This window comes from Tetrahymena thermophila, assembly GCF_000189635.1.
Source record: "Tetrahymena thermophila SB210 genomic scaffold scf_8253817, whole genome shotgun sequence".
Classification (NCBI taxonomy): Eukaryota; Ciliophora; class Oligohymenophorea; order Hymenostomatida; family Tetrahymenidae; genus Tetrahymena; species Tetrahymena thermophila.
In genome coordinates this window covers 70,298-86,221 of record NW_002475927.1, presented here as the reverse complement: position 1 = coordinate 86,221, position 15,924 = coordinate 70,298, and the positions used below count along the sequence as shown (strand labels likewise).

Here is a 15,924-nt window from a genome sequence, read left to right as displayed (position 1 = left end):
ACTTTACATAATAAATGAAACAAAAATTAAAAATTAATAGTTTGATATTAATAAAACTTATAAATAATATAAACAGATTGATAATTAGATAATAAAATAATATATACAATTTTTCATATAGTTTTATATATAAATATCAATCAATCTTTATTTAACAAAATCTAGTTTTGTATTAAGTTAAAGCTTAAGTGTAAAGACACAAATTAATAAAATGAATGCAAGTTAAGCGCTGCCTAGAGAAATTATTTAATGGTTAGATTCTTTAGATCTAGCGTATCAGGTTAGAAATGTTAGAAGAGATTTAGCAAATGGATTCGTTATTGCTGAAATTTTGAGTAGGTATTTCCCAAGAGAAGTAAATATTTACACTTATGACAACGGATAACGACTTGAAAGGAGAAGAGATAATTGGGAATAAATATCTAAATTACTCTTAAAAAAAAGCTTTTTAATTGCTCCTGAAGATTATGAACCCATATATAACTAAGCTCCTGAAGCAGCTTATGTTTTCCTTCAGAAACTTTATGAATTTACAACTCGTCGTAAATTAAATTTAGATAAAAAACCAAAAAAGTCAGGTGAAGAGGAGGACGAGGACTACAATCCTCCAGCATATTTGAAACCTACTGGAGCAACCTTAGCTAGAGATAGGGAATTAACAAGAATTACAGATAACGATCTTAGAGAAGCTCGTACTAAGGTTGTTATGGCTTAACATGAAGAAAATATAAGATAAGAAAAATAAAATTCAAATATCAAGGAGTATCTCACATTTAAAAAGAGACAATAGTTAGAAGAGTAGCTAAGAAAAGAGGAAGAAATGTTGCTAGAGCGTAAAAAAAAGTATAATAAAAATATTTAAGACTCTCTTCAGCCAGAAGTAAGAGAAATACAACTAAAATCATACAATTCTTCAACTAGTAAGAAAAATAAAGAGCAATAAGGTCAGTTAATGGAAGCAAAAGGCATTTTAGATTTTTTATAAGATCAATCTTCAACTCTATTCAAAAAGGAACCTATAGCTTTAGATTTAAAGTAATGCATTATTTAAAATATTTTTAGATTAAAAAAGATCAGCTAATATCATTTTACAGAAATTTAGGTATTGATGAAAAGAAGCCACAGCTTATTGTAGAGATATTCAATAGATGCGATGAAGTTAGAAAAAAATCTATGAAAGTTCTATTGTAAAGCTTTATCGACAATAACATACCATTGATTATTGATACCTTAAACAATAACTTCTTAGATTTTAAAAAATTTTTCTTCATGTTTATAAAGCCTTTAAATTATTTAAGCAATACTTCTAAAACTTTTATGTATATTCTGAGTTTATTCCGTAAGGTTGCTAGTGCTTTAGTAGAATCAGATGCTTAGAGTACTTAAATGATGTTTGAAAATATTCTTCTATCGCCTTTACTTGATGTTATAGCTAAGCATCCTACAAAGAAAGAAAGTTTATGTGACATTATTTATCGCTTCTGCTCCAAAGATAGTACTGCTCGTTTACATATGATTAAATAGATATAGCATTTACTCAATACACGCTCATAGGAATTTGTTTCGATTCTAGCATAGCTAATTACTTAAAACTATGAAGATGATTTTGATGTAGAACTTTACAGAGTATTCTTTACTTATTCTATCAGATCTCTTACATCTACTTCTCCAGTAACAAGAGTAAATGCTCTTAAGATTTTAAATGAAATTTGCTTTTATGATTATATTCCTGTTCTCTCTAAAATTCAAACATTGAATAATCTAATAAATGATGATTGGTGGGAAGTTAAAGCCCAAATATTGATTATTTGTTAAAATTTACTTCTTTACTTAGCTTAAGAAGATGAAAATTATAAGCTTTACAAATAACAATAACTTCACAATTAATCTCATTAAAAGAAGTAAACTGAAGGAAAAGGGAGTCAAGAAGCTGATTCAGTCAAGAGTGATATCTAAAATAGTTTTTAAGGAGAAAAAGATGATTTTTCACCTGTTTAAAATGGTAAAAATTAACCTCGCTAATCAACTAAAAAGAATTCTGTAGCTTCTTAATACAAATAAAGTGAAGAAAATGAAGCTAACCCTCCTGAAGCTCTTTAAAACTCACTTTAGCAAGAAGCAATAGATGAATAATAAGATATTGAAGATAGAAAAGAGCGTTAAAAATATTTGATGAATATAGTCTATTGCATATTTGATTCTAAACACAGCTAAAACATCCTTCGTATTGGGCTTATTTATCTTGCACCTGTTTTAAATTTCTATCCAATTTTATGCAATAGATACTTAGATATTTTATTAAAAATATCTCCTAATATTAGAGAATCAGTACTCTTAACAAACCCTACCTAAGGGGAGGAAGAAGGCTAGATAGTTGGCGGATGCAATTCCTTTAAATATAAATTAACTTCTGCTCCTATCAGCTGGAATAGTGTGGGTATAGCTGAAGCCTTGAATGAATACGTACATTAGGAGAAATTAAAAGAATTTAGTTAAGAACACCTAGAAATAATTATTGGATGTCTCCACAACACATTGCTTGATAAAGATAGTGAAACATGGATATCGATATTCAACAAATTAAAGAATTACATTTTTTTGGCTCTATTAGAAAGAGAAATGTGTTCGCTTGCTAGTGAAATAATCAAGCGTATTTTCTTATTTTAAGCAATATAAATGCGTGTTATGTAGGATAGTAAAGCTCTTTTCCTTCGTTTAATTGATTTGACATATGATCCAGATACTGACTAACAGTGCTAAGAAAATCTTTTAGAACTATTCGAGTTTTTAAATTCTCAAGGACAATAGTTCAAGAACTATAATTACAATATAATTAAATAGTTTTCAGAATAATAAAAAGATAAATTCTTACGCAGTAATTTGGTAGAATTTATGAATAGTCTTGCTCGTGAGCGTCGCCAAGAAGCATATGGAGATTCTCCATACAATTGAAAAAATGATAGATTAAATAAAATTGGAAATATAAACAAAACGAACAATAGACTAATTAACTAACTAACGATTCATAAAAAATAAATATAATAAATTCATTCATTTTTATTTAGTAAAAGAGAATAATTTTAAAATAAACCAAAAAATTTGGAATATCAGAAATTAATTTTTTTTTAAATGACCTAATTTTTTTAATCCTTGAAAATTAAGTTAATTGATTTAAATTTTTTTTTCAAAATATAATTTCAAAATAAAAATAGAGAAAAGTTAAATTATTTGAATAACTAAAACTATTAATATTTTTATTTATTTACAGATAAAATATATTTATTTTAAATATTAATTAATTTAACTACAGACAAAGTTTAGAATTTTAATTAATTTGTTGATTTAATTTTAAAAACTTTAGACTAAGAGTTATTTTTTTTAATAGTTTTTTGGTTTAAATTTTTTATTTTTTTAATTAAATAGGACATTTTAAATTATTTTATTATTTTCATTATCTTCTTTATAGAGCTCATTTTAATTAAAATTAACTGTTATAAGAAGTCATGCTATTCTCTTCTGATTCTTTTTTATTTAGTTTTTTAAAGTTTATAACACTTTACTAACGCAGAGTGCTTTATTTACTTTAAAAAGCTTTTTTCCTGTTTTTGATCTTTTACTTTTTATGCAATGCTTACAAAAATAATTTGTCTTGCAAAGAATTAAATTTTAATATAATATTGCTATAATTATTGTGAGAAAAATAGTTCGCAAACTCTTTCATTTTTTCAAATTAATCAAATTAATTTGTTTTACTGTTATCAGTCATATTCCCTAAAGCGTAAGAATGCGATATACGGTGAAACATTGAAGGTGAATTATCTTCTCTATCATTAAGAGTGGATTTTTGATAATATTAAATTTATTTACAAATATGTTCTGTGAACTATTTAAAAAGTAAATGATTCTCATAGTTTTTTTCTTTTGAATCATTATTATTTTTATCGTACTACCTTGATCTTTACCTTGAAGAAGGATAATCTTTGATAGATCTACTACTAATTTAATGATCTTATAAATTTGAATGGCTTGTTGAAATTTTTTGAATACTTTGCATATTATCAAAATTACTTTTTATTTCTTTTTTGTAATCTTCACTAACTGGTATTTCTTTTTAAGAAGAATTTTATTTAGAAGTATCACTATTTTTATAATAGTTTGGAGATATAATTTCCCTTTTTGAATTAATTGAAGACGCTACAAAATTGCTGATATTAGGTTGATGGCATTGCAAGTTATTGCTCGTATTTAATTTTAAATTGAAACTAGCCATACTATAAACTTTATTAGATAAATCAGCGTTAGATTAAATATTACTTTTATTTTAATTTGAAAAACTGCGCCTGGCTATAGTTTGTTCGTTATTTGAAAATTATTACTATTACTAATCTTTTAATAAAATTTTCTCATTCAGATACTAAATAACTTATTGTTCATCTTATTATTGCTGCTGTTAGGTAAATTAACTAGTAAACTGATTCTCTTAAATAGATTTTTAATTTCTCGTGCTTGTTGTTTTACTACTTAGTCTTTATTATGAAGTTTTTTTGAAGATATTTTTATTTTCATGAATATTACTGCTCAGTTTTGAATCTTAAAATTCAAAAATGGTTTCATTTCTTTGCCGTATTGTATTATCTCTCTATCTTAATCCATCATATTAATCAGATTGGTATTCTGAAACTTCATCGCTAACGTTTTCATCTATCTTTTCATTTTCTTATTGTTTACTACTTTCTTATTAATTGAAGATGCTAATTTAAGACTCTAAGTTATTGTATGAATGATTTTCTAATATAAGAGATTTATCTAAATTTTAAAGAATTTAATCTAATTCTTCTTTGTGAGTTTTTTATATTTTCTCAGCTCTCTATTCAATATATTTTTAATTGAGAGTAGGTTTAAATGATTTTAAACCCCACCTAGATTAGAATCTCCTTTCTTGTTCAAGAGAAAAATTATGTAATTAAATTAAATTCCATTAATTTGGAGCATAATGAATAAATTAACATTAGGTGTGCTAATGAGCTAAACTTCCACAAACAACACATGGAAGCTTAAAATTCAAAGAATGCTTAAATTGTAAGATCTCATCTTGAATTTCACAAAATTTTTCAAAATCTGATTAAAAATCTTTAATTTTTTCAAGAAATGTTTCTCTTTTCATCTTATATATTCTGCTAAACTCTTTAGCTTAAGCACTATAAATTCTTTCGGATTCTTTGCTGAAAAAATTATACTCTCCAAAATATTTATTTTATTCTTTCAATTTTAAAAGAATGTCCATAGCAACTTGTTTAACATTCTATCTTTTACTTATAGTTTTTCCAGATTACTCATCAGCAAGCCTATTTAAATCAAAAAAATCATCTTCCTACTAAAAAGCTGTTTTTTTATTACTTTCTAAAAGTAAATTAGTCATTTAAATACTTTTTTGTGTTTTCATTTAAAAATTTTGTTTTTTTAAGAATTCATTTATCAATTTATAATCTTAATCTTGTAATTTAGATTATTTAAATTTATCTTGTGAATTTTCATTTTTATTTTTAAGTTGTAATTAATATTTATTATTAATTGCTTATCCCTTTATTATCTAAACTATTTGCTGATTAAGTGTTATTTATACCTTCCCCTCAAATACAAAATAAATACTTTGATCATCTCTTTCTCCTTCTTTAAATAGATACTCTCCTGGAGTCGCCACAAATTCTTCTACAGCATCTAATGTAGACTTTAAAAATTCTAAACTAAAAATTGAATTGAAAACCTCATTTGAAAAAATAAATTCTTTATAGATATCTTAGTTTATTTCCTTTAACAAAGAAGGAGATATTTTGCTGAAAACTTTTTTTTATCCATCAGAGTTATTTTCTTAAAACTATCTATGCATATGCTCTAAATAATTTCTTATTCTCATGCGAAGATCTTAGTTTACATTCTTTTATTGCATGAATCTAAAATAAAAAAAATACAATTAAAAACTATTTTGTTCGAAAATATTTAAAAATTTGTTTAAAATCCAAAAAAATTTAAATGGAATTTATTTTTAATTTAAAAGTGCAAAATAAATATAAAAAGAGTGAGAAAAATTTACTTATTCATGATCATTAAATCGTCTTTTAAAATTGTTTTAGAGGAATTTATATTTTACATTATAAGACCGATTTAGTTAATTGCATAAGCAAAAATTATACCAGTGATTATAATTGTTAATGTTACAAAGCTGCACTCCAAAAGAGTACACGGTGATATATCGCCATATCCAACTGTATATACAGTAACAGTAGCAAAATATATGGCTATTTAATAGTAATCCATAAAAGAATTGGCATTTATTTTTAAATTATCAATCCAAGTTTATTTATATCCTAAAAAATTTTTCTCAAACGTAGCTAGCCTGTACCAAAGAAGTGCAATTAGGTGGTTAGTAACTAAAATAAGTAAAACGAGTTTAAGTAAATCAATTAAGTTTTTTTTGTCTTACTAATATGAAAGGTAATGCTCAAGTCTAGAAAAAGTTTAGTAAAAATGCTTCAATTTTAATATAATTAAAAAGTCAATAGATATTTATTTGTAACTAGGGCTTATTATGAAGTAAGCAATAGGAAGTATTCCAATTAAGTCCAAAATAAGTCTTTGTTTGAAATATTTAGATGCTATATATACCTTATCAACAATAAGCTCTCCTCTTTCTAGCACTCCTGTGTTTAATTCAATGAACAAATCAATAATCCAAAAAAAAAAAGAAGTAGGAATAATAACAGCTTAAAATATATCAAATATACTACCTATTTAATTATTTTCAAATACTATTCTTAAAGAAAATACATATAATACTAGAAAAGTGATGATAGTCGTGCACGAATCCCAAACCAACTTTTTCTTACTGTATGGATTTAAGGCTGGTATTTTTTAAAACCAAAGCTTAATAAAATTATTTTGTAAGGATTATTGTAATTTTTTGCATTTTATAAAGTTGATAAGAAAGTTTATAGGAGCCATAAAGATACTTGAAGATTATTTACTCGGCTTATTGAGCTATGAATTTTCTTTTATTATTTAGCTTGCTGCGTCTCTTGTAAAATATTTAGCCTTAAATGGGATTACAGTTTAAATATTTTCTAACTACTTTTGTATCATATTTATTTTTTACAAACTTTTATCTTTTTCAAAGTAGTCGCTTAAAACGTTTAAAAACATTCTCTTCTTTTTTTTTTCAAAATTATAATTCCTACTACTTTAATCAGAGCTCTGATCATATATAGAATGCACATAGTTATCATCTTTATCATAAAGCTGATCCTTTTATTTAAACGTAGATTACATTTTAAATTTTGAAATTGAAACATCTTCTTTTCTTTTAGAGTTGTTCAAATTTTCATTTACTTAATTATTAAATAAGCCTCTTGATGACTATATAATATTGATAAATAAAATATGGCAAATAAACCAAATAAATTCATAGATGTTAGCAAAAATAAAAAATAGTGTGATCATTACATTAAATCAGTAAAAAAAATGGTAATAGAATTTAAAATTACTTAGGACAAATCTAAATTAGTATTTGATTTTTATAAGCTTTATCTATGGCTATTCATACTTTATAAAAATAAACTTAATACAGTTAAAGTTTTTATTCTACTATTTATATTAAATAAGTTTTTGCAAACAAACAAACAATAGTATTAAACAAAATTTTGATAATAATTTTTTACATATAAACTATAAATTCTACAAAGCATCTTTTCTTTCATTCCAAAGATATAATTAAACTGGTAATAATCTAAGAAATTTTCAATATTCATATATTCAATTTTTAAAGCAGTGGCAAGTGAAGCATTAAGGACAATGTTAATTCTATTTTTTTAAAATAATACTAAATGATTAATTTGATGTCAAAAAATTACTTTTTTAAACCACTCTCTAATATGCTCTTTATGACCCCCATGCTTGCATTGTCTGCATGTTATGCTGCTTCTTTTTACCTTTAGAAAGTAGATAAATATTTGCAATTTTTGAGTAATTTTACTTTAAATTCGCAAACACTGCATTCCTATTCTTATTAGTTATCTCTTTCTAACTCATAATTTTAACAACTCTCCTTAAAATCATTGATATATGTATGTACTCCCTCACAAAATGATTTAAGCAAGCAATTTAAAAATATTATCAATCTTCGAATACTAAAATTTAATTTTATTTATTTTTCTAGGAACCTCTCCTTTATAAAGAGCATTCTTCTATTTAAATTTTTTGAAATTTAAATGTATTATGCTAAAAATTTTGCCTGTTTTTATTTAAAAATATTTATTTTATTTAATTATTTTTTATATTTTATGCTTACTCTGTGCTCTTACTATAAAATATTGTAAGGCTCAATTCTTTCAAAGTTATAATTTTAGTTAATAAGCTAATAAACTGTTTAGTATACTTTCACAGTATTAATATTAGGTATTTATGCATGAGTAAACTTATTATTTGCTTTTTGATAATACTATTTAGAATAAAAATGTAAATTTTAATAAACCTAAATAAAATAATTAAAATCTTACACTTTTTTGGTTAGTTATTACAAATTCTTAAGACTTTGTAGTGTCTTATTTAAAAATATTCTATTTTTAAACAAAAGGAAAGTGGGAGAGTTGTATGCAGAATGGTGTAAAAGAAAATCTATCAAATTTTAAATTATTGCAGGTATTTATCATCATCTGGTACTCTTCTTCATAATCACTTTTGAATTAATTTGCTACATTTCTAATAAAGTTCTTAATTCTAACAAAGCTAATAAAATTTTCAAATATTAGAGCTTAAAATGCTAGGATTAAAAATTTCTCTTTGTTTGTTTCTATCAACTCATTAAAATAATTTTTAAGCAAAAAATTTCCAATATAACTTATATTTTCTATATCATCATAATCTTTGCTTTCTAAGACTTTTTATATATTTTTTACTATATTTATTGTTTCATCAGTACTATCATAAAGAATTTGTTAAATAATAAATTGGACATATTTTGCATCATTGTCTATGTTCTTTTTACCAAAATCTATCATCTTATTTAGAAAATCTAATAACTTATTTTCTTCCATTAATTATCTTTTTTCAAAATCAAAAATCTATTATTAATAAATAAATTAGACATTCAATTTTATTCTATCTCAAAAATTTTTTACAAATATAGAAGAAAGCCCATCATCGTTATTGTCTCTTCTTTTACTCTAGCTATTTATTAATAATTTTTTAAGTTTCTCAGCATAAATATCGTTAGGATTAAGTACTATTTTCTCTCTTCTTCTATTCATTAAATTATTTTCTTCCTTTTTTGGATCTTGTGAAGTTTGAGAAGTCATTGCTAAATTTTTTTTGTGATCAACAAAAAATGTGCATATTTGCATAACATCTGGGAAAAAGTGAAAATTGTCAAATTTAAAATTCAAATAGTCCTTGTTATCTATGTTCTCATCTTCCTCAAAAGCTGTAAAATTATGAATAAAAACATTTTCGTCATTTTCTTCTGAGTCAGCAAGCAAAAAATCCTTGTTAAGTCTTAAACTTGCTTAATTTTTGGTATTCTACCTCTCTTTAGAAAGATATTAATTTAATCTAGACATTTTTTTTTATGTTTAATCTAGCATTTTAAGCGAAGGATCCTGAGCAATTAATTATCTTATCTTCAAATTTTTAATAACAGCTAAATGGCCTTAGGAATTCCAGCTTATAGTAGCTCCACCAGGGTAAGGAACAAAATCTTTAATATTAGGTTTCTATTAATTTTAGTTTGAATTCATAATCTTATGGAATCTGGCTTTGAGCTTTATTATAAAATTAAATATTATTTTTTTTTTAAATTAGTTTTATTTAAATAAAATATTTAATTCTGTGTATAATAATATCAACTATACCAGAATATTTCAAGATTGTTTCTAGTATTTAATTAAAATGTTACTTCATCTAAAAAGGATAAAATGACTTTTTCATTGTTTTTATCAATTTACTAATATTACTCCATCCATTTATTAGATAGCTAAGTTTCGAATTAATCTATTTCATAATTATTGATATAATCAACATTAGCGATTTCTACTATATTTGGTGTTATTTAATTTTAATCATCATTGTCATCATCTTGTGGCATGAAAAAAAGATGAAAATTATTAATCTATTTAGAAAAAACTTTAAATAACATTTCAATAAAAAAATTATTACTCTAATTATCAAAGAAAATTGCTGATTGCTCATTTCAAGGTTCACATTGTACCTATCATTTTCATCCTTTGTGTTATGCGTTACTTTCATAATATGATTTATATTTTTTTCTCCCCATCTTTTTACAATTTACTTGAATAATTCTAATTCCTATTTAAATTTAGTAAAATTTTCAGAATTTTCTTCATCATCGCTTAATTTGTTTGGAGAATCTTATTCAGCATCTTCACAAGAAGGAAACTGTCTGCTACTATTCAAAAAGCTAGGTTTAACTTCCATGCTATTATTATTTTTTTAATAAACGATTGATAATTTCGTTGTTTATATTTTAAAGTTGAAAAATATTAAACAATTTTTTTTTTTTTGATCAAAGATATTTTTTATATTTTAGTTTAGATTAATCAATAAATAATCAAAGCTATCTTAGATAGTATAATATTAATTTTGTAGATTTTGGAAAAAGAAACCATAATTCACTTTAATTAATTTTTAAAATTCTAATAAATATGAAGATTTTGTTTATTTGTTTGTTATTTATAATCTAATTTATAATAAATAGTGATTGAGTAGATTTTTAATAAATTTTAATTTTTAAATGCACTAACAGTTAAAAATAGTAAATGAATAAATACATATTTTATTTTAAAATTAAATTGTGAATGAATCTTTAGATATTGAAGATGATTAAGTTGTTTGTTTGTTTATTTTTTTTTTTTGTATAATAATGAATAGCTAGCTAGCTAAGTTGAAATCAAATCAAATCCAATCCTTCCAAATTGTATTAATTAACCAATAAAAATTGAAATAAAATTTACTTACCTTTTAAAAAAATGTTTGAAAAATAAATCTAATATACCATTAAAAAATCAAATTAATTAATTAATTATCTTATAACTATAAAAATTAAAATAACTTTTTAAAAAATTCAAACATTCTGGCTATTCGTAGTAAATGCTTATTTATTGTTATCAGATACTGTTCCCTCAAAATTAACATTATGCTAATGAACAGAATCTGTAAACTATTCTTCTTAACTCACATCTTTTTCTGAGAATGTATAACCTTGGCTTTGGGGAGATTTAATTATGACTTCTTCAGAGCTTTAATCATAAATTTATTATTTGCTAAAAGGCTCTCTTTCATAATTTTATTCATATTATTCATTATTTTAGAATGATATAAAATCTTTTTATTTTTCTTATTCCTCAATTTTTTATTCAGCTTCACTCTCTGAAATGCTTTTTTAAATGCTGATGTCTTATATTTTTTCTTCTTTTTCTATATCCATTTATGAAATAATTTCATTTTAGGTTTCATCTTCATTGATTTCATTTTAATTATTTTTACTTTAAATGTATTTATTCATGTAGATAGTTTTAAATAGTTGTTATCTTATTTTATTTGATAATTTTTCTTCGCTATATACACTATCATATACTTAAATATTTTTAAAGCAAGAAATATGTCCTGGTTGCTAGCAATTTAAACATATCAAATTTTGGAAATCATATTCATTGAAATTATAACTAAATGAGAGTTCTTGTTTTGCATCATAGTTTGGTCTAATAATTCCACAATCTTACTAAATATGACCCATTTTAGTGCAGTTATTACATTTAGGAATTCTTTTCTTTTAGTAGCTATTAAAATTATTATTGCCATCTTAATTCATAACAAGACACTAGTTTCTTTCATGACCAATTTCTCCACATTTGAAACATACTTTTTAAGTGCATTTTGCCATAAAGTGATCTCCTAAGCAGTAAGTGCATACATCCTTTTCTTCATTCATAACACAAGCATTTCTAACGTGACCTGGTTTACCACACTTAAAGCAAATTTGACCTTTTTTATCACAGAAATATCTATTTTGGTTCATTCCTCCTCCAATAATATCATCTAAACCAATTATATCATGTATAAAAATTTATTTTGTTTTATCTTAAACTAGTAAGAAAATATATTTTAAAATTATATAAAAATAAATATTTCATAAATTTGTTTTGTATTTTAATAAGGAAAAGAAAATCAATAATAATAAACAAATTATATGTGTCTTTCTTTGAAAATATAATTTAAGGAATGAAAATTAGAGTTCTTAATTTTATCTTGACCTTCAACTCACTTAACCTTCAAAAATTTTAATTTATTTTGACAAAACTATCAATAAATTAATAAAATAATTTAAAAATATGTAAATTCTCAAAATACCTTTTGTGAAGTCATCTTAGTTTACTTCTGATTAATTTATGCTACTCATTTATTGCTGTTATTGTTGTTATTATTATTACTCATTTAATAATTCTTCTTAATCTTCAATTATTTTTGTAATTTTATTTCTTAGGTTAATTATTTGGCTATATCCCCTTTTTTCTTTTCCTAAAATACTATAAGAGTACATTTAAGAATTTAATAACTTTTTTTTCAACGAATCACTCTAATTATTTGATGAATTGCTATGTTCTTAATTATTAAGTTAATTATAATCAATGCTGAAAGATATTTTGTTAGTTTGGGGTTATTCTTGCTGCTTTTAGGGTGAGTCTTTAATTTAGTCTAACTACTAACGGCTGAGTTGTGGTTTAACTCCTTTTAGTTACTAATTTATCTTATTCACTTTTGAAACACTATCTTCAGCTTCCTCATTTACTTCATCTTAATCCATTTTAAATATATTAAGCTTACCTAAACATAGCTTAGGTGTCTCTTTTTTGAAACTAAACTCAATTATAGGAATTTAATCATTTTTCATTTCATCATCATAAGAATCTTGTTAAATTAAATCATCTTTTTATGTTTTATTTATTTTTATTTTTTTTTAGTCATTAAAGATTTTTCCTCCAGATAAATTTATACTCTTTATTGACCTCTTAGTAATTTAGATTTCAGGTTTTTTTTGACTATCAATCTCTTCATTTCCTTCAGTATTATAAACTGTAGAAACAGGATTTCCATTCTATAAATATATTTTTTTTTTAACTTAAGGAATTTTTTCTAATGATTTAATTTGAGAGGATGGTTTTTTATTACTTTGATTAATATCATTTAGACTGCTACTTTTATTAATTTTAGATTTATTTTACTTATTTTATTTTATATTATTTCTACTACTTTTTGAATGGAAAGAAGATCCTGAATACTCAGAAGAATTGGAGCGAGAGTCATTTTTCTTACGTGAATAACGACTTTTGCCATGTTTTTAAGAAGATGATCTAGATCTTGACGATGAAGGTGATCTGTTCCTAGATTATGACGAAGAAGATGTTCTTGAGGAATATCTACTGCTACCTCTTGCTTTATTTCCATACTTACTCTTATTTTCTCTTCTGCTTCTCATACTTTGATATGTACTGATATCATTTTTTGAAGATAACTTTTCATTGCTTATTTCTCTTTCTCTTGAGTTATTCCTTCTATTTTTTTGGGACTTCTAGCTATTGTTTTAGTCAAAATTATCATCTCTATTTCTTAAATGCTTTGAGTAACCTTTTTAAGAAGAATTACTTTGTAAATTTTAATTTTTATTAAATGAGGCAATTTATTAATTATTTTGTTAAGATTAAGTTCTTTATGAAATACTTGATTTGTTTTCTTCTCCAAACTACAACTAATCACTTGTATTCTTTATTTAGTTACCAATTATCATTTAAGAATTTTGTGTTGTATTTTAATAAACAGGAACACTTTCTCTATTTTAAAAAGTATTATTTGGTAAATTTTAATTCTAATTCAATGCATTATTATATCCAAATTATTTTTATTACACTTATTAATTATTTTGAGTCTGTTTTTGCAATTACATTTAATATTAATTCTAATCATAGACCTAATTTGAAGGGTTATTCATTTGTGGTACAGCGTACTAAGTTTAATAATTAGAATTTTAATTTATACCTACTATATTTTATTATTAGTAAACATTTTATTGTGGTTATATTTAATAATATGGCTATGCTTATTAATTTTAATATTAATAAATAGGTTAATAATTAGATGAGTTTTGAAAGGCAACAGGGTTTTATTATTAATAATTTTATTGTGGAATTTAAGATGAAGCATACTATTAATGATAATTATAAACAGGCGGCTGCTAATAATATTGTTAGTTCCATGAGTTTTAAGGATACTAGTTGCTATAATTTGGGTATTAATATTGTTAATTATATTATTGTTATTATTACTATTGCTGTATATTGTTATTATAAAATTATTATTATTATGTTGGGTATGTTTAAGATTACTAATAAGCTTTCTATCCTTAAAAAGAATAATAAGCTGCTTGATACTGTTGCTACTAAATATTCTATTAATTAATTTACATATTGCTTTAATCTTAAATATTTTGGTTTGGTATGCCTAAATTTTATTGTGTCTCTTGAACTATTACATTACTGTTGCTATCTTTATAAATTGATTATAAGTAAAAAACAAAAAAAATAATTCTTATTAAGATACTTTGAATTCTATCAACTTCTTCAGTCTTTTGCACATTATTAACAATTTCAAATTTTCTTTTCTCATCTTAATTTTATTCTTTTGCTTCATCATATTAATATCCTTTGAAATTCTAATCTCTTGGTATAGAGCTAGATGATGGAGGGTATCCTATGTTATTTTGTGCCTAATTTTTAATAAAAATGAGTGAATGAAGTTGCAAAGTAAACGCTAACAATAATTAATTAAATTCCCGATTAAGAGCCAAAAATGGTTTTAAAATGTTGTTCTTTATTAAATATTTTAGAATTTATAAAAATAGCAGGAGAAATAGAAAAAAAGAAATTTTATCGGTTATCAAGAAAAGAGATTACAGACCCAAAGTTGTTTTGACTATTTAAGTCTTTTGCACCTTTCATTTTTATTAATTGCTCAATTATTTCAAGTTATTTTCCATCCTAGTTGAAATTTTAGAAATTTTTAGTTAATACACAATTTAGTCATCGGATAAATATATTTAATAATCAGAAAAGTATGAATGAATAACTTTATAAAAATAAACATACATCCATTTAATTCTATTAGCTCATAAATAACTAAAACTAAATTCAAATGTCTAAAGCTAGTGCCTTGAAAATAATACTATGTTTCTTTAACTAAACTGTTTTTAATATATCTAAAAGGATAAAATTTTTTTTTTTTTTTGATCAATTACAAATTATTTGCGAATTATAAATTTTCTTCGTAGCTTAGTAAATATTAATCAATCAGATTATTTATTGCTCTAATCATTACCTTAACAATAGATTATTAACCTTGTAGCTATTTACTCTTTATTAGAAGGATTATTCATACCATACTATGTCTAACTACATATTTCCTGTTCTTTATATTTTCTCCTAAAAATGAATCATTAATAAAAAATATTTTATTTGATGATAAATTAAAATATTTCAAAATTTAAAAAATATAATAATAATTTATTGATTTTTATTATGATAAATGCTTTAAACATATATTTAAGAATGATATTTAAATATATTTCATTGTAATCAAAATATTCCTTCTTCTAGCTTTAAATAAGCAGATAAATTCAATTCATTTAATTAAATATTTTCAAAAATATAATTTTAAATCTTTAGTAATAAAACAGGAAAAATATAGAAAGATAGGTAGGTAGGTAGATATATAGATAGATATTTTTTTAGACAATATGTTTGATAAATTAGGCAACAAATTAATTTTTAATTATATCAAATTACTAAATGAACTTGGTTTATATCATTC

General features: G+C 23.3%; 3 protein-coding genes across 3 annotated transcripts; 1 reads left to right on the top strand and 2 right to left on the bottom strand. All coding sequences in view use genetic code 6, as the record gives it.

The window, feature by feature from the left end:
* Positions 1–211: 211 nt before the first annotated feature.
* Positions 212–2,952, top strand: TTHERM_00919620 (camsap CH domain protein; the record flags this gene model as incomplete). Its single annotated transcript, XM_001027855.1, has 2 exons — positions 212–1,035; positions 1,095–2,952. The coding sequence occupies 2 exons, from the start codon at positions 212–214 to the stop codon at positions 2,950–2,952; spliced, it is 2,682 nt and encodes an 893-aa protein (XP_001027855.1).
* Positions 2,953–3,762: 810 nt separating this feature from the next.
* TTHERM_00919610 (cation channel family protein) lies at positions 3,763–10,482 on the bottom strand (the record flags this gene model as incomplete). The annotated part of the gene is made up of 12 exons (XM_001027854.2): positions 3,763–3,883; positions 3,948–5,951; positions 6,149–6,785; positions 6,835–6,921; positions 7,023–7,410; positions 7,713–7,854; positions 7,905–8,284; positions 8,342–8,491; positions 8,550–9,113; positions 9,171–9,809; positions 9,944–10,156; positions 10,204–10,482. The coding sequence occupies 12 exons, from the start codon at positions 10,480–10,482 to the stop codon at positions 3,763–3,765; spliced, it is 5,604 nt and encodes a 1,867-aa protein (XP_001027854.2).
* Positions 10,483–11,128: 646 nt separating this feature from the next.
* Positions 11,129–15,227, bottom strand: TTHERM_00919600 (zinc knuckle protein; the record flags this gene model as incomplete). The annotated part of the gene is made up of 6 exons (XM_001027853.3): positions 11,129–11,481; positions 11,551–12,102; positions 12,415–14,604; positions 14,659–14,824; positions 15,012–15,095; positions 15,204–15,227. The coding sequence occupies 6 exons, from the start codon at positions 15,225–15,227 to the stop codon at positions 11,129–11,131; spliced, it is 3,369 nt and encodes a 1,122-aa protein (XP_001027853.2).
* Positions 15,228–15,924: the final 697 nt, after the last annotated feature.